General features: G+C 57.2%; 1 protein-coding gene across 2 annotated transcripts in view; it reads right to left on the bottom strand.

Moving 5' to 3' along the window:
- Positions 1-18,662, bottom strand: part of ITPK1 (inositol-tetrakisphosphate 1-kinase) — a 164,987-nt gene that overhangs the window by 91,035 nt on the left and 55,290 nt on the right. The window contains exon 3 of one of the 2 annotated variants that reach the window (XM_066341650.1): positions 11,916-11,978. The exons of the other annotated variant lie outside the window; for it this stretch is intronic. Coding sequence (XP_066197747.1) covers positions 11,916-11,978 — 63 coding nt within the window. The remainder of the gene's footprint in view (positions 1-11,915; positions 11,979-18,662) is intronic. 2 annotated transcript variants of the gene reach the window in all.

The following is an 18,662-nucleotide window of genomic DNA, read 5'->3' as shown; positions in this document are numbered from 1 at the left end:
AGCGTGGGCTCATCCAGCTTGAGTGTGGGCTCACCAGCTTGAGGCCTAAAGTCCCTGACTTGAAGCCCAAGGTCGCTGGCCTGAGAAAGGGGTCACTCGCTCTGCTGGAACCCCCCACCCCCACCCCCCAGTCAAGGCACATATGAGAAATCAATCAACGAACAACTGAGGTGTACAACGAAGAACAGATGCTTCTCAACTCTCTCCCTTCCTGTCTGTCTGTCTCTCTGTCTCTGTAAAATAAAAAATAAAAACCTTTTAATTAAAAAAAGGAAGAACACAGAAGGCAAGCAGGAATGGAAACTGCAAAAGCCTGGCTGCCCCCTGGAGTCACTGCAATAACACAGGTAGGGGTCAACCCCAACTGGTACTTCCTTCAGGGCTGTTACCAACAGGAAATTCCATGCGACCCTGTCAGGCAGAGAAATGCCACACCACAGGGCGGCCCCACCCCACCTAGCCCTGCCCGCCTGCGGAACAAAGTACGCCAGTCAGGAATGTGTACCCGGCCTCGGCCAGCCCGGGCCAGCCCGGGAGGAGGCGAATTCTTATCTGGCCCCGATGATAGCCAGACTCGATTACCAAGGCGGGAGGTGTTGTAATCAGGTGCGTGTTACTGGAGCACATCAGGGCTCTGAGGTCATGCTCAGACCACAATCTCTTCATGACCTGTCAGCAGAGGGCCTGGCAGCCTGCCCAGGTCCCCCCAGGGAGCGGCCCCCAGCCCTTCCCACACCACGTGCCCTGGTCCACGTACAGCCCACCCACACCTTTCTGCAGCTCTAGTTTCACCTTTGTCCCTGGAACATTTACAGCCTCAAAGTCCACTATTCAGGCACCATCCCCACCCTGGGTTCTGAGCACACGGGAAGCCTTCCTCCTTCCCCAGAACTCTCAACTGTCATCATTCTGGAATCCGGCCTGTAAAAGACCAGCCTCCAGCCTCTCTCCTCTTCTGCCGTCACCCAGGGAGGCCAGAGCCCGTCAGGAGGGAGGCCAGAGACGGTGGCTGCAGGGGAATCCGGTGGGGAGGGGCTAGAGGCAAATGGAGAAGCACAGAAGAAATGCCCACAGAGGAAATGTAAATGTTGAGGAGGCTGGTGTGGGGCAATAGGGAATAGTGGGGACTGTGGGCAACTGGTTTAAATATTGGCAACTAACTCAAAGGAAAGAGCGTGCGAATCTTGTATAGGCCAGGTAAGGCATATGCAGGCCAGATACTATACAAGTCACCAGTTTGTGATCTGGTCCACACCCCTCTGCACAGAGAGGACAGACAGCTGAGGCTTAGCCACGAGAAAGGGGAACATGACAAAAGTCATGCTGGTAATTACTGAGTAAGTCGAGGACAAAATTCAGCCCCAAGCTCAGTGCTAACTGGCCCCCTTCCGGCACCTGCCAAGCCGAGGCCCTTGGGAGCACTGCGGCATGTGGCTGGCGGCAGACGGACCCTCGGCTGTGGATGAGCCTGCACAGGGCTCTCCAGGTAAAGGACTGAGAGCTGTCCACATGGGAGCCCGGGAGACCAAGGCCGACCATCGCCCAACTCCGTGGGGGTCTCATCCTGGAGACGGGGCCCACAGCCCCAGGAGGCAGGGAGAGGGGTGTGGCCCTCTGCACAGCCCTAACGGGAGGGGCTGCCTCAAGCACCCAGTTGATTAAGGAAGAAGAAGCAAGAAAACCCAAAGGCATTGTGACCCCCCAGGGACCATGGTCAGGGTGGGCTCCAGGGCCAGAACCAGTCTGACTCTGGAGCCAGGGAGGCAGAGGGGAACAGGGCATCTCGGGCCCCCAACCCTGTAAGATGGACCCTAAAGAGCCAGAACCGGAACGCTGCCCTTGCAGCCTGAGAGGAAGCCTGTGTCTGAAGCTCCAGGTCTGATGACAAGTCACCAGCGGCACTGTCCTCGCCCATCCACGCACAGCGTTTCACGACCCAATCAAACCTTCCAGCCTCACCTCTCAGAAACAAGCAGAGGCCAGTGACCTCTCGGGGCCAGCAGTCAGCCTCCTATGCAGCTCTGGGCTGGGTCACTTGGCCAGCCAGAGGAGCGCAGGGGGCCAGGTGAGTGCAGCCTTTTAATATTCAGCTGCTCTAACGACCCCAAAGAGCACTGCTGCAGACCGCAGGCCTGAAGTCTGCCGCCTCCCCTTTGACAAAGGCTCTTCAATGGGGCTGCTAAAAGGGAAGGAGATGGTGTGCCTACTTAGAAGATATTACAGCACTTAGAAGCCAATTAGAGACACTGCGTACAAGCAAATCAGAGAAGTGACTAAGGACCAGTAATAAAAATTAAACTGTACTTTGAACTCTCTGATGTGGAATTTTTTCTGCTTCAGAACTAATCTTCGAGTCCAGTCTCTAGCCTGGGTGAAACCCAATCCACCCTGGGCCAGAACTGCCAGAGCACCCTTCCTTTTTCTTTTTTTTTTAAATGTGAGAGGCGGGGAGGCAGAGACAGACTCCTGCATTCGTCCTCAACAGGGATCCACCCGGCAAGCTCACTAGGGGGAGATGCTCTGCCCATCTGGGACATTGCTCCATTACTCAGCAACCAACCTCTTCTTAGCACCCAAGGCAGAGGCCATGGAGCCATCCTCAGCACCTGGGGCCAACTCGCTCAAACCACTTGAGCTATAGCTTTGGGAGAAGAGAGAGAGAGAGACAGAAAGAGAGAGAGAAGGGGGAGGGGTAGAGAAGCAGATGGTGGCTTCTCCTGTGTGCCCTGACCAGGAATCGAACCCGGGACTTCTACACACCAGGCCGATGCTCTCCAGCTGAGCCAACCGGCCAGGGCCAGAGTACCCTTCCTAAAAATGTTCTCACCCATTCAAAAATCTTCAGTGGATCCCCATTGCTCCTAACCAAGGACACACACTGTCTCCAGCTCACATTCTACACTCACCGCTCAGTGCCTCCCAAAGCAGCTCACTACTCTGGTTGAACTGGTCCACTCCTGGTCCTGGAAGCTGGCCCCAGGCCCTCAGATACACATGCAGAGCCCTGCCCTCTCTGTGCCCCCACCCCACCATGCTCTTTTCTTCTGCAAATGCCCCCGTGTGTGGTTGGAAGCACACCATGCTCCTCTATCTTAACTCCCAGAACATCTTGATCTCACCTCCCAGGATAACCTTAAGCTCAACTTAAGACATTTTTGTGGGCTGTGCTCAGGGTCTCAGATACGCACAGACTTGCTTACAGGAAATTGTGCACAGAAAAGCCACACCAGGGAGCAGGTCACAGGCTAGTTGCATTTTCTCTGTTGTAGAGGAGGAAACCGAGGCTCAGAGAACCAGCACTAACCCAGGGCCCCGGGATCTGTGCTGAGTCTGTCCGGCTGAAACCTCCTGTCCCACGTGTCCCCCAAGTGCTCTCGATAAAAGAAAACCATGAACCCTGTCCCTGCCGTAAAAGAGATAAGACCAGCACACAGGAAACGGTGAACTGCCTGAACCAACTGGGGCGCAGAGGTTCCCGAGTGCTTTGGAGATGCTGGACTCAGGGGGAAGGCACAGGGAGGGAGGGGCGGCCCAATGCGGGGGGGGGGGGGGGGGGGGTGCAAACAAACAAACAAAAAATCTCCAAACGAGTGGGCACTTGGAAAACAAGGGACAGAATCACAGAATTGATATTTTTCCATTTCTCTATGGCCTGAAAACTCCGACAAGTTTCCTGCCACCACGACAATCATGACTGCCTCCCACAGCAGCTGAGGAACACCCCCAAGGAACAAAACAGCAAACCGGTTGCTCATGTTACTAAATAACCTACCCAGGCTGCGTCCCCACCAGCGGCTCTTGTCAATGGAACTGCTTGAAAGATAAACGGACAAGGGCCGAACGTACAACCGGCCGTCAAGTCCACTGCCAACCTCGGCCCCAGGTGCGCAGAGAACAGGTGAGTCACAAAGGCCTGTGTTCTTGCTGTGGCTTGTCTTCCTCTCTCCATCCACCTCCCAACGGAACCAACTGCCCCTCCCCAAGAGCGGACGTGGGGAAGGGGGCTGAACTGGGAGTGAAGCATCAGGAAGACGGACCCCTCGGAACCGAACGGTCGGGGCCCGGCAGTGAGTCAGGCTGCCGGTGGCCGTCACTACCCGTTGTTGCCAGCCTCACATCCCGGGCCAGCACTTTTAAGACACATAATCCCAGCGGGCTGACACCCTACTCACTCTCGGGGTGGGAAGTGACTGAGGCCTGGCCAGTTAGAACAGCACGTCATCCAGAACTAAGTGACTGGTGCAAGAACAGGTGCCACGGGTTGAACTGTGACCCACAACAGGACAGTTTAAAGTCCTAAGCCCCCTACCGACAAATGTGGCCTCACCTGTAAACAGGGTCTCGGCCGATGCAGTCAAGCTGAGACGCGAGGTCACTCGGGTAACTCGTGCTCTCGTGAGCGGAGGAAAGTGCCACACAAAGACAGAGACGCAGAGGAAGAGGGTGGCCCTGTCAGGATGAAGAGAGAGGCTGGAGTGATGCTGCCACAGTCAAGGGCCACCTGGGGCCACCAGACGCTGGACGAAGGGTCAGAGGGGGCGTGGCTGGTTCTGCTTGATTTCCAACACCTTGAGTTCCAACTCCGAGCTTCCAGAACTGGGACTACACTTCTGTGGTTTTACTTTGTTGTGGCAGCCTAGACAACGAATATAATAGGTATATAACCCCAGCCAGGCCAATCAGAGTCAACAAGTACCAGCCCTGGGACTTGCGCTGGACGGAACTTGACACAAACGGAGAGTCAGGCCTGCATCCTGGGAGGTCGTCAGGCAGATGGCATGGAGAGGCCGGCCACTGTCTCCACCCGACTCGGCCAAGCCTGCCCCGGGACGGCCTACCCAAGGGGCCTCACAGGCGAAGAAACAGTTCCAATGACACCAGGTTGAGTCCTTGGTGGCCTGGCGCTGTCACCCCTACCTCTGGGCTTTCTGAGGCATACACGCTCATAAGTTCTATGTATTCATATTTCCTTAAGTCATTTCATGCTGAAAATCCGTTGCTTACAAGCTAAAGAGCCTATAGGTTTTATCACACGTAAAGTACAATTTGTTCCTTTAACGTCACATACGTCCAACTGAATAGGATCCCTAACAGCTGTCCCCCTGGGCACCTAAACTTTCCATATGACAGTAACAACACTCAAAGCCTTGGCACACGCCTCTCAGACACATGCCTCCAGCCTCCAGGGTTTTGATTCAACGGTGGCCAGTCTGTGTCCCAAAGTTGCACTTAATCTTTAATAACAAGAACAGCTCAGCCACACTCAGATAGCAAAGATGTTTCAGACTATAAGAAATGCTGACTATTGGCTTACGTCAGAGGTGGGCCCCGGGGGTGTTAAAGCTTGCCGTCAGCAAGAACCCAGACCCAGGCTCTTCTCGTGTCTTTAACTGTCTGCGTACTGTGACGGGGTTCTGTCCTCTTGGTCAGAAACTGTCTGCCACGGGTCCAGGCACCAGAGCCCCGAGGGTACCTGGACGCAGGCAAAAGAGGCACAGCGCTGCCTTTTGTAACGGAGGAGACGCCGTTTCCTCACGTGGGAATGAGCAGAACTGCGCAGCTCGGGCACTGGCCCACAAGGGGCTTGGGATGCAAGTCTCTGGCAAAGGGAACTGTGTCGGCATGGCAGGCCGATCGCCACGGCCACTCAGCCAAGCGGGCCGTGCGGGAGAGGCAGAGGGGAGAGACGCTGAGACGGCCACTTCCCAGTATTAAGGAATAACTTAGTCCACATGCCCCCTTCAAAGTCCTGAAACACCACTTCTGGGGCTTGTGAGCTGACCTTTAGGGTCAAGTCAACAAATAGAGAAGAATCGTTTATCAAGGGCCTCTCACGTACCATGTTCTTTGCTAGGCAATGAGCTGAGGGCTCTCGAGGACCTCAGAGGTAACAGGGAGGGAGGACGGTCAACCTGAGACAGCTGAGAACTGTTGCCCCAACCCCCGGGGTGGGGGAGCCAGGAGCCCGGGCAGAGCCTAGAGGCAGCGCAGAGGGAGGAGGGGCAAAGGGGAGGTCGAGACCGCTGCCCCTGGGAGTAACACCTGACCGGGGTCCGCAGGGGGCCGAGGCTGGTCACAAGAGCGTGCAGAGGCACAGAGATGGGTCAGTCCAGGGTTGGCTGGCGTTTGACTTGGGGAGGGGCCGAGCAAAAGGAGAAGAGTGCAGTCAGCTCTCTGAAGGGCTAAGACTTTCACCTGAGGCCACGGAAACCAGGAGAGTGACTCGGATCATGCTGACGAAAGACCGCTCCACAAGGAGGGGGTGGGTCACGAGGCAGGGGTGCCAGCCAGAGGACTGGCAACACTAGGTCAGAGAGGACAGGGGACCAATGACAAAAGAATGTAGGTGGGAATGTCAGGGCTGCATCCAAAGGGAGACTCAACCGGACCCAGGGCCTGAAGAGGTAGGGATGTGGAAGGCTGGAAGCACCCGCGCTGGCCGGCCGGGCAGAGAAGGGGCAGCACCTTCATTCTGACCCAAGAAACCAGGAACAGAAGCGGTTTGAAAGGGAGGGTGGCGAGTCAAGTTCCAGAACGTGGTGCCTCCCACACCTACGGGGCTGCTGGCTGTAGGGTGGGGGCCGACGACCCCTCCCACCGGGAAGCATGCTGCCCGCTCTGTTCCACTCAGCGGCAAAAGAGCGTGTGAGGAACAGCCTTTCTGGCGCAAACCAAGGGCAGGAGGCTGGAGGCCGGGGAGCCTATCACTTCCTGCCTTAAACAGAAGCAGACGCCCGGATGGTCCGCAGAGTTTACACAAGGAGGATGGGCTGCCTGCCGGCTCGGGAAAGCCCAGTAGTTACACCCATTCTCCTGTCGGTGCCGACCGTCTGCAAGATCGGAACTGAGCCTCCATTTGTAAAGGCCTCGTCTTCCAAGAGCCTCAGGTGGGCAGGATGTGGCCCGCCTGGCTCAGCCACCCCCGCGCGGAGGAGGTGGGGGGCGGGTACTTCCACCCCCACTGCCCCAGGAAACCGTCAGCTGTCCCCATTCTGCACACGGAGGCCCTTCACTTTTGAACTCCACACGTTCCAGACAGTTCTCTGAAAGCCCCAAACAGCAACTTCGGCCCTGTCCGCTGCGAGAGAGAAAGGAACAAGGGCGGACACCAGAGGCCAGGGGCTGCAAGCTGGGGTCTCCTGCAGCTGGCCCTTGAGAGCACGCCGTCCATCCTGTGCCCCTCCTCACGAGTGACATTTCTCCCTTCCATCCCCTTCGCCCCCTCAGAAAGGTGGCAAATCAAAGTCCTGGAGGGCGAGAGGTTCAGCAAGCATAGCTCTGGAAAGATGGGGTCAGACGGAGACGGGTTGGAGACCCAGGCGCCACAGGGACCCTGCCGCAGGGTCCGCCATGACCGGCAGTGCCCAGTCGGCGGCACGCCCTCCGGGTCTGGGGCGGAAGTGAGCGATGCTGACCGGTCGGCGGACACGAGACCTGCAGAGGCAGCTGTGCAGATGAACATGCTCGGTCCTCGGGCGGCTCTGACCACCGTGCCCAGAACGTGCTGAACGTTTCAGAGTGGACCATGGCCCGAGCACGTCTCCCACTGAGGACTGGGACCGCCGTGCCCCCGGCACGGGACCCGGCTGGCCCCGCACACAGCCGACGGCCTGATGGGCAGTCCGTGAGTCAAGCCAGCCAGTGACGGCCCGACTCCACCGCCCAGGACCACCCCGCTCACCACAGCTCACAGCGCTCTGCACACACAGAACTGCAATGACCGGGGCCCGGGGGAGGGGGCGGGCCCAAGGCCCTGGCTCTGCCCCCCAACGCCAGTGGTCTTTAAACATTCTCTGACCGCAGATGTCTTGCTTGAAAAGAAATCTAACATGGAGACCCTCAAAATAAAAAATAGATATAAGTTGCTGCTGTCGTTGAGGGGAGCCTACTGCGTGTAGAGGAGTCAGCAAGCCACACACCCCCAGTGACACGCCCTCCTGAAGACTCCCTAGGTCCCTCACAGCGCCCAGTTTGGACACCTGCGCTAGCCCCGCCGGCCAGCGCCAGTCCAGTGACGAGGAAAAGCCCCTGTGCCTCGGCGTGGGGAACGGGAAACCGCAGACGGGAGGTCTTCCAGCCTGAGAGCTGCATCACCGGCCAGTCCCCGCCACTGTTCCGAGGAGGGGGGGTCCCCGCCACTGTTCCAAGGGGGGGGTCCCCGCCACTGTTCCGAGGAGGGGGGGTCCCCGTCACTGTTCCGAGGAGGGGGGTCCCCGCCACTGTTCCGAGGCAGGGGGGGGTCCCCGCCACTGTTCCGGGGGGTTCCCCACCACTGTTCCGGGGGGGTCCCCGCCACTGTTCCGAGGAGGGGGGGTCCCCGCCACTGTTCCGAGGCAGGGGGGGGTCCCTGCCACTGTTCGGGGGGGGCACCCACACACCTTGGCCTGAGAAATGTCAGGAACCACCGCCCACTTCAAGAGCAACACTGTTATAAGAAATGCCAGCACATTCCACTCCTGAGGGCACCAGCCAGAGCGTGCCTGGGAGGAGCCACAGGCTCTGCCGGGGGGCTGACATGGGGGTAGAAGGTCGAGAGAGCAGAAACAGAAAGCACCGGGTTCAAATCCCAGCCCTGCCAATTAGTAGCTCTGTGCCTCTAAAATTTCCACAGCTGAAAGGCAGAATAATTAATCACCCTACAGCTCGTACACTGTCTCGGGGTTTACCTGAGGGATCTCTTCAAGTGCTTTATAAACCACTCCCCAATGCTAGCTGTATTTACACTGGCTTAATTACCAGTTTCTGGAAGACCGCGCACAGCAGATGCAGTTTCCACTGAAGGTCTTTGATTACAGATGCCAGGCATGGAGGGCAGCCTGCTTCTCCCAGCAGGCTCCCAGGATTCTGGGCTCCAGACCTGGCTGACACCCTCTTAACATGGGGGCTCAGTCTGTCCTGAAGGAAGTACTCAGGGAACCCCCAGAGACCGCCTGAGAAGGGTTCAGTGGGCTGAACGTTCACCTGGCCTCTGGCCGGTGACTGACCCGACCCGCCTACCTCAGCAGGCGCACCCTGCATTCAGGACAATACCAGCCTGTACCACTACCCTGCTCCCAAACCCGGGATCCCCACGCAGCTGGTGGCCCAGGCACAGAGCGGTTCCCTGTGTCTCCCGCACCCAGCCCTGTCCCCCACTCAGAGACCAAACAGTGCCACCCAGGAAAAGGAGCAGGACACAATCGTCCAGACACCTGAAACGCTTGGAAAGAGCCTCGACGGCTTTCTGAGTGGGGCCCGTGTGACCCCATCACCTCTTCCCCACCATGGTTAAAACCGGTAGTCCAAGGACGGGGTCCTCAGCCCAGCAGCAACATGACCAGAACGACGTCAGAGATGCGAATTCTCAGCCTCCTCTGACCTAATGGCTCAGAGAGTCTGGAGCGAGGCCTCCCCCTGGTTGAAGAGGCCCTCCTGGGGGTTCTGGTCACACTCCAGGCAGAGCACCAAGGCTCTAATCAGTGAGCCCACCCTGGCTGCCTGTCACAATCTCCAAGGCAACATCAACATCAAGCAATGCTCAGGATCGTCCCCATACCCTGAAATCTTGATCTGATTAATGCTGCCCAAGGGTGGTTGTTTTAAACACATTAAAAAGAATACAAGGAGCACAGAGGAGTTTTAGGGCAGCGAAACTATGATACCTCAAGGTGACGATGCCAGGATGTAATAGTATAACGTGATACCATAATGATGGATACATGTCATCACGTCTGTCAAAGCCCACACGCGGAGAGGGAACTGTCCCACTCAGTGAGGGCTGGTGACAGTGGGGGAGGCTATGCCTGTGGAGGGGCAGGGGGTGCACGGGACCTCTCCACCTTCTGCTTAATTCTGCTGTGAACCTAAAACCGCTCTAAGTAACACAATCTGTTAAACGGCGGGGGGGGGGGGGGGGGGTCCCAGGTGACTATAATTCAGGTGGTCTGTGGAGCCTGGGCTGATGGCTCAGAAGGCAGACAAGCAGGACAGCCAGGCTTCAGTCAGCAGCTGAGACCACACAAGTCTGGAGCAACCAGAGATGTTAGAAGGAGGGAAGTCATACTCATGACTCTTGAAAGAGGAAGAGACGGGCTGGCGAAGGAAATGGGATAGGAAGGGCTTTCTTTAAAAGCACTTTCTTGTAGCCCATCCAACAATCCATTCACTCCAACTCGGCTTCTAAGACCTTCCTTCCCACATCTGCCTTCACCCCCCCCCCCCCCGCCCCCGGTGTGTCAGCGAGTCAGGTGCTGGCCCGAGAGGCACTCCACGTGGAGTCAACCAGTCCCCACTTTCTAGCCGGTGAACTTGAACAAGTCACTGCATGTACCTGCTTTGACCTCAGTGTCCTCACCTGTAAACGGAAAATATTAGGAGTCATGAATGGGACACAGGGCCTGGCACAAGGTTAACACACCATAAACGCAGGCTGGTGCAGCCCGGAGCCCGCGTCTGCTATGTAGAAAACAGCACCTTACCGTGTGTGCTCGTGTCTCCCGCCAGCGCCAGCTCTCCGGCTTGGAGGGCAGAGTGAGAGAACAGAACAGGAGAAGGAACCCTGTACCTCCACGCCCACGCTCCCTAAGACAGGCTGGAAGCCCCGGACAGAGCGCCCTTCATTCCTCAAACGTCACTGGGTGCCTGGTCCAGGGGCTGTGAGCACAGGGCCTGCACACCTTTGATCACAGGAAGGCCCCAGTCCCGTGAAGGGCAAGAAGGGTGTCCCCGGAGTGCTGGCTTCCCGCCAGGGTGGCCTCTCTGTGGAGCCTGAATCGCCCATGGGAAAGGGAGCCTCACCTCAGAGGGGAGTCCAGGGAGGGGACACCACGTCCCTACAGGCCCTGCTGCCTGAGCACCGACATTCTAGAGAGAAGCCAATGGTGCACATGACCAGACACAGCACACTCTCTGCCTCCTCTGGCTTTTTTTTGCCTTTTATTTATGCTTTGTAGGCCTTTTATGGGAGTGTAACATACAATGAGGGGAAAAAGCACATATTCATAAACTGACACCCAAGAGCAAGACTGGGAAGAGAAGTCGACAGGACCCCCGCAGGCTCCGCCCGGCCTCTCTGGGCCCCTCCCCAGAGGTAACCACAGCCTGCCTCTGTCCCCGCAGAACAGTCCTGCCTGTCCGGAACTTCACGGAAACGGGATCGTACGCTGAGGGCTCTTCTGGGTCCGGCTTCTCTGGGACTCGGCCTCGCTTTGGGCGTGGCGGCTGCTGGTTCCTTCTCACTGCGGCTCAGGGTTCTGTCGTGTGAGCACAGCACAACGTACGTACCCCGTCGGCAGCTGATGGACATCTGGCCTGTTTCCACTCAGAGGCTATTGTGAACACTCCCGCAACACTCTGTGCCTGTGTTTTGGTGGACACGGACACTCCTTTCTCTTGGGTGTGTACCCAGGGGCAGAACTGGGGGTTAAAGGGTATCATGTGCTTGGCTTTAGCCAACTGATGTTCCAGAATGCCCTGTCAATCTCCAGCCCCACCCCGTTTTCTTTCTCCGGGTCCCTCTCTGCCATCCCACTTCGTACATTTCCTGTCTCCCGCCCTTCAGATGCAAGCGCTCCCCGAGAGTAGAAAGAACTCCTACAGCACGGAGCAGACACTCAATGAACACCCGCAGGCCAGGTGAGCTTCAGCATTCCCACCTGCGCACGGGAGCTCGGGACACCTCTCAGTGTCCCCTGTGGTCCCTTCCTCCCAGGTGCCTTCCCAACGCCTGAAGCCCCGTCTTCATCCAGTCCCCAGCCCAGGTGCCATTACTACCAAACAATGTCCCTTCCACAGGACGGAGTGTCCCGGCTCCTGGGAAAAGTCCGGCCTTGAGTCCTGGCCCTGAGAAGACTAGCTGCCTGAAGTGGCATTCCCGAGTGCTGGTGGCAGGCCAGGGCCCAAGAGAAGGCGAGGCAGTCAGTACCCAGTGAACTTACGGTCAGTGGGGAGAGCCAGAGCGGTGGGTCTAACAGTTCCATGGGGCTGAGGCAGGTGAGACCCTAGGGTGACAGGGAAACACTGGTGAAGCTGGACCTGCCCTAGTCAGGGAAAGCAGAGAGGGCTTCAAGGAAGAGGTGTCTCAGGCATTACTTCTTCTAAGATGACTATAGTTCCCCAGAGAAAGAAGGCTAGGGTGGACAGCGCAAGCTAAGTCTGGCATGTGCAAAGCAGGGGAACAGGCCACGTGAGGCAGGGTTGTGGGGTGATGCTCACTGCTGGCAAGGCAGAGGGAGATGAGGGAAATGGAGTAAGAAAGATCACAGGGTAGGATGGTAGTAGGGACAAAAATGAACCAAGCCAAGGCCTCTGGGCCCTGTCCTGGGGTGAGGGAGCCTCAGGGGTGCCCCACACAGGTCAGCTGACCGCAGTGTAGCAGGCACACGCAAGGAGGCACTGCCATCTTTCTGAGCTACTGACTCCGACCCAGCAGGCCTTGGGAGTGGGTGCATTTCCCACAGGTGCCCCTGAGTGCAGTGGCTGCTAGTTCCCAGACCATGCTGGAGCAGCAAGGGATTGTGGGAGCATTAGAGAAGGATGTCGCTGTGGGTCCCTGAGGGAAGGGGGACCGACTGAGATGTGGTAAAGCTGGAATAGAATCCAGTCTTTTTTTCCATAAGTGAGAAAAGCAGGGAGGCAGAGAGACAGATTCCCGCATGTGCCCCAACCGGGATCCACCTGCCAAGCCCCCTAACAGGTGATGCTCTGCCCATCTGGGGCCATTGTTCTGTTGCTCAGCAACCAACCTATTTTAGTGCCTGAAGTGAGGCCATGGAGCCATCCTCAGCCTCCGGAGCCAACGTGCTCCAACTGAGCCAAGGCTGCAGGAGGGGAAGAGAGAGAGACAGAAAGAGAGAGAAGGGACTGGGGGAGGGGTGGAGAAGCAGATGGTCACTTCTCCTGTGTGCCCTGAATGGGAATTGAGCCTGGGACTTCCACAAGCCAGGCTGACGCTCTACTGCTGAGCCAACTGGCAAGTGCTGGAATCCAGTCTTAAATAGCTCGCCAAGGCCAGACCTCAGTGCAGCTCCCACAGCTCTACTTCACTCCACCAGCCCATTCCAGAACCTTCCACAAGGCTTCCGCGAAGGGCCTCTCCTGCAGAGCCTCAGACCCTTGCATCGCCATGGCAACAGCCCACAAACACGGGAGCCCAGGCCTCAGTGCCATAAACAACCCTGACAGGTTCAATAAATACAAATGTACTACAGCAATTTATGGGGAATTTATGAGAAATTAAAAATTCAACTTGGACAATAAACAAACCCATTTCAGAATCTGCCCCACTTAAACTTAAATAAACCGCATGTGAGCATTTTTTCAGCATGATGCTGCAAGGCTACAAAATGGGGCTTGCCAGGAACGCGTCCCGCGCCTCCACGGCTGGGTACTGCTGGAGAGAGCACCCCCGCACGGCGGCTTACCTCACCGGTCGCTCTACAGTGTGTAACGCGCTTACGCCTGGGTCCACCTATCCGGTCTTCCCAAATGCCACCGCGGAGACAGTGGGGCAGGTATGGTTCACGCCGTTATGACGATGACCCTTGTAACTAGACTGCACCACAGGCTTGCCCAAGGTCACATAGCTGGTCAAGGTCAGAGACAGGACACAAACCCAGGTGGGTCCAACTCCAAAACTGCTGGCAACCACTGTGCACACACAGGCAGCCACATGTGCATTTGCTGTAACACACAGAAATCGCACCCGAATGAAGTACAAAGTGGGGAGCTGGCTGAATTCTCGAGAAATCTGCCCTGTTTAAAAAGCATCAGGTCCTGGCCAGGTAACTCGGATGGAGCATCATCCTGACATGCTGATGTTGCGCGTTCAACCCCCAGTCACAGCACATGCAAGAGTCAGTAACGGCGGCATGAGTAAGTGTGACAGAGAATCGATGTTTCTTTCTCTCTCTCCCTTCTTCCCTCTCTCAAAAAGTCAATAAATAAATAAATAATTTTAAAGCATCAAAGGGGCCTCCTTCAACTGGATCAACAAATTCTCACGCCCACACGCACTCACTCACCACCCAAGGGGACAGGGGGGCTCAGATCCCAGACTTATCAGTGAGAGTGTGACAACTCACCAGGCCGTCTTCAAGATGAAAGGGGCCTGACCAGGCGGTGGCGCAGTGGATAGAGCGTCGAACTGGGACACCAAGACCCAGGTTCGAAACCCCAAGGTCACCGGTTTGAGCACGGGCTCACCAACTTCAGTGCAGGGTCACCGGCTTGAGTGTGGGATCATAGACACTACCCCATGGTCACTGGCTTGAGCACAAGGTCACTCACTCTGCTGTAGCCCCCCCCCCCATCAAGGCACATGAGAAAGCAATCAATAAACAACTAAGATACTACAACAAAGAATTGATGCTTCTCATCTCTCTCCCTTCCTGTCTGTCCCTCTGACTCTGTCTCTGTCAAAAAAAATAAATGCAAAGATGAAAGGGGAAGAAATGGGACAGCGATGGAGAGAATACCGGGTGGGAGCTCTCCACTTCTGCTTTCTGAAGAGTCAGAGGCTGGCAGGTGGGGGCAGTCGGGTGGGACCCCAGAGACCCCAGCAGGGCCACCAGCCCACTTCACAGAGAAGGGACCAGAGCCAGGCCCTGATGCCAGGGCTCCTGCTGTCCAGCCCTGGGGCCTCCCACGCCAGCGGCCTTGACTCAATGCCCTCTCCTCTCACAAGTGTCCCACAGTTGAGAACACCGACAGGTCATTCTCTCCGGGCTTGCAGGCTCCATGGCCCGAGTTTCCAGGTGAGAAATATACTAACGGTGTCTCGAGTGGCTACAACCGAGCGGGAGAGTCATCAGCTCTGGGAATATGTGTCAGCAGGAGCCTCAGCTTCCAGGGAGGCGGCTCCTTCCACCCCCACTCTGCTGACCAGGCTGTCGGCTTCCTGTCTCCCCGAGACACAGGCACCAACGTGGCCCCTGAGTGCCCCCAGGGGACGGGGAGGGCTGCTGCTGGAGGCCTGGGTGAACACCCAGAGGTGGAAAGAACTAGGGGCCCAGCCTGGGGGCCCCAGTCCTGCGGGTATGATTCCCTCCAACAATCAGTCACAGCCAGAAAACAAACTCCGTGGGGTGACAGCCACAGGGTCACCTGGGGGAGCCAAACGGGAAAGTCGGAGCTGGGGTGCCATGTTGGAGTCTGGGGAGGGACAGAGAACCCTGGGTCCTCCTCCTGACTGCTCAAGGCTGGCACTTCAGGGGACACAGGACACAATGCTGCTCCACAGAGTGACAAGGCAGGGGGAGAGGGATGTTGGTCACTCCCCGCTGACCTCCGCCCATTCTCCACCCTGCTGTGTGCAGGAGGTTGACCTCGGAGGACTGAATTACTCAGGGTCCCCAGCTCCCAGCTCCGTTCAGCCACCAGGGGGGCCACCAGGGGGGCCACCAGGATGAGATCAGAGGGCAGGAGGAGAGAGGGGCTGGTGTATTTACTCCCCCCCCCCCAGTCTGTACTGGTGACCAGAGGGCAGGAGGAGAGAGGGGCTGGTGTATTTACCCCCCCCCCCAGTCTGTACTGGTGACCAGAGGGCAGGAGGAGAGAGGGGCTGGTGTATTTACTCCCCCCCCCCCCCAGTCTGTACTGGTGACCAGAGGGCAGGGATGACTCCCAACGCAGGAGCAGCTACAGACTACTGCACACGGACCCTGGGACGGGACAGAGGTAGGGGACTCGATGCTCTACTGCACTGGTCTTCCTGACCTTAGAGGTCGGTGCCATGACAACCTTTTTCCAGGTGAGGAAGCTGCAGCCCAAAGGGCAAATAACTTGCCCTGCTGGTAAACAGGCCACCAACACTCGTGTGGGGATAGGGCTGGTCCCAGGCCACTACCTGACACTTGCTGTCTCTGAGGGATGTGGAGTAGGGGGGTGGCAGCTCCCCAGCCCCCAAGGTGTCTCGTGTAGTCTGATTCTTCTCCTTGGCTCACAGGCCTGAGAGCAGGAGGGGCCTCCGCAGAGGAGACGCAGGGCCACCATGCAGATGGACCAGCCCAGGAAGTGGCCTGCATCCCAGGGGTGCTGGCGAGAAGCAGGACCCGAGAGCACCCGGGACCCAATCAGTCCACACTCCCCGTCCCCTTCCCTGCGTCAGGAACACACACAGAACAAAACCAAGGGCAGAGAGAAGGGGTCTGGGGCCAGAGCCAGAAAGAAAGGAGGGAGGGGGACACAAGAGGGAGAAACAGATGCCACTCACATACCTGAATGCATCCAGAGACCAGAACGAAAAACTCCAAAGCCATGGTCCTTCTCCAAAATTCTCTATAACGTTTGGGGGTTCTCCCCCCAAGAAGTACATACTACTTTTATAAACTTCAAAAGCTATAAATATGCCTTATTATTTGCGTAACTCCAAAAAGTAATCACAGGCTTGCCTCAATGACAGCAGAGCCAGACACTCATCGCAACACTGTTTACTACAGTGACAAAACAGAACCGTCACCGACATTCTCCAAGAGAATCCATCAACTTCGGTTACAGAGGGAGTATCACGCAGCCATGAAGAAAACAGGCTGACTCTGGCCAGGTGGCTCAGCTGGTTAAGAGCGTCGTCCCGGCATGCCGGGGCTGCAGGTCGATCCCGAGTCGAGACACGTGCAAGAATCAACCAATAAATGCATAAATGAGTGGAACAACAAATTGATGTTTCTCCCTCCCTCCCCAACTTTTCTCTCTCTCTAAGATGAAAGAAAGGAAGGAAGGAAGGAAGAAAGGAAGGAAAGGAGCTTAGAACGTTTAACAAAAGGGGAAATGCTACTGATATGCTAAGTGTGTTTGTGGGGAGATTACAAAAGGCTAACAATTTTGTTTAAAAAATATAAATACATGTTCTATTTCTACACACAGAGAACAACTCAAAGAACACTAAGTGTGCCTGCTGGTGACCTCTGGGCTGCGTGTAAACACACTGGCTCCCACCAGCTACACAGGACTCTTCAGACGTTCTGGAAAGACATTCCACACCCGTCCAAGAGGATCACAGAATCCCACAGGCCCGAGGTGAGCTCTGGCCAGCGGCCCTGGCCCCTTGACAGCTCCGTGCTGTTTGCAGCGGTGAACGGGTCCACAACCCAGCTGGAGGGTCCCTGGGCTGCGCTGGGAACAGACTGGCTCACTGTCAAGGTCGAGGCCTGGCCGCGTCACACCTCAGGGGTTTTTATCTCCTCCTTGTCCAGGGTCACCGTCTCCATCAGACAAATGCGGGCACTGAGACCCCAGACAGCAGAGTAAAGAGGCGGAGGCCCAGAGCTGGCCTGGGGCACCCACATTTCTAATGAAGTGATAGCTCAAAAGAGTCACCCCAGAATATTCAGTCTGCATACAATTTTATCAAGTCCTGGGCTTAAAGGAGGGCCAGACCTCCCTTTATAAAGTTCAACAAATATGCCCCCACGCAGTATGCCCTTTCTCTCTCCGGGGCAGGCTCCCCTGCCCACGGGCTCAGTCCTAAAAGCATCCTTTCCCATCCAGGTTTTTGACGATCCTGTCAAAACACCGCAAATAACTTCCTTCCAGTTGGCAGGGAGAAGGGAGTGCACCCAGGGAACCCATCCCTCCTGGCCGGGACCCAGGGGCCCCACCCAGCAGGGATGGAAGAGGCTCTGAGGCCTAATACCTGCCAAATGAGACAAGCGGGTGGGCTTCACAAGACCCCTCAAGTGAACTCAGGAACAAGAAAACCAGCAAGCTGCTGAAAGGGCCTGACCACCCCACCACCTGTGCCCAGGGAGGCCTTCCCACCTGCTCCCACTTCAACTCCCTCACCAATCCCAGCCTTTCCGGGGAGAGGAGTCTGAGAGAGGTCGCACAGCGACCCAGGGGTCGAGTCACCAGCCTCAGCCCAGGGAGGCAGCCTCCTGGGCAGGGAAGGCACCAGCGTTGCCCCTGCACACCACGGACCCAGCCCCAGCTCTGCAGCTGGCTCGCCGGGAGGCCCCAGGCAGAGACACCGCCTGTCTCACCTCGGTGCTCTCACCTGACGCGGGGCGTGCAGGCAAGGCACAGACACCAGTCACCTGGGCTGGGACACCCAAACGCTCTGAACTGTCCCGTGGGCATCTCAGAGCTCTGATGCAATTTTACTGACTGTTGCCCAGACAGTCATCCTGAGAGCTGGGAAGCCCTAAATGCCCCCCAGGACACCTGCCCACAACCCCCATGCCCACTGGACAGCTGAGCGCCTCCCGAGTGGCTTCTGTGGACGTGATGACGGAGCCCCACACCACCGCCAAGTTCCCAGACACAGCGCGAGCCGGGATCTCCTTTTAGGGTATGCTCCGAGGCCATCACGGAAAGTTCAAAAGGGAACACTCAGACTGACGGCCGTGCTGGAAAACAGGCCCACGTGGAAGGGGAGCCACTGGGTCCCTGAAAAGGCTGCCCGTGCCTGCCACGAGCACAGGACATCAGGGCACTCGGGAGAGAGGTGGGGGCCATGGTGCTTCCCAGGGGAGTTCTCACAGTGAGGGGGGCTGAATGGGTGGACAGACGGAGCCAAGTTACAGCTCTGGGTTCACAAGCTTCTGGGAAAGCCATGTAAGCTCAGCAGCGCAGCAAGACTCCCCAGGCCTCCCCCAGCGAACGGTGAGCTGGCACGCCGGGGGTGCGGTCAGGGCCGGAGGTCAGCACCCCTCGGAGGCAATGCCTTCACCTGATCCTGGCTGGACTTG

The sequence above is a fragment of the Saccopteryx leptura genome, chromosome 6, assembly GCF_036850995.1.
Source record: "Saccopteryx leptura isolate mSacLep1 chromosome 6, mSacLep1_pri_phased_curated, whole genome shotgun sequence".
Taxonomy (NCBI): Eukaryota; Metazoa; Chordata; class Mammalia; order Chiroptera; family Emballonuridae; genus Saccopteryx; species Saccopteryx leptura.
Note: the sequence above shows the minus strand (reverse complement) of the source record. Positions and strands in the feature narration are given on the sequence as shown.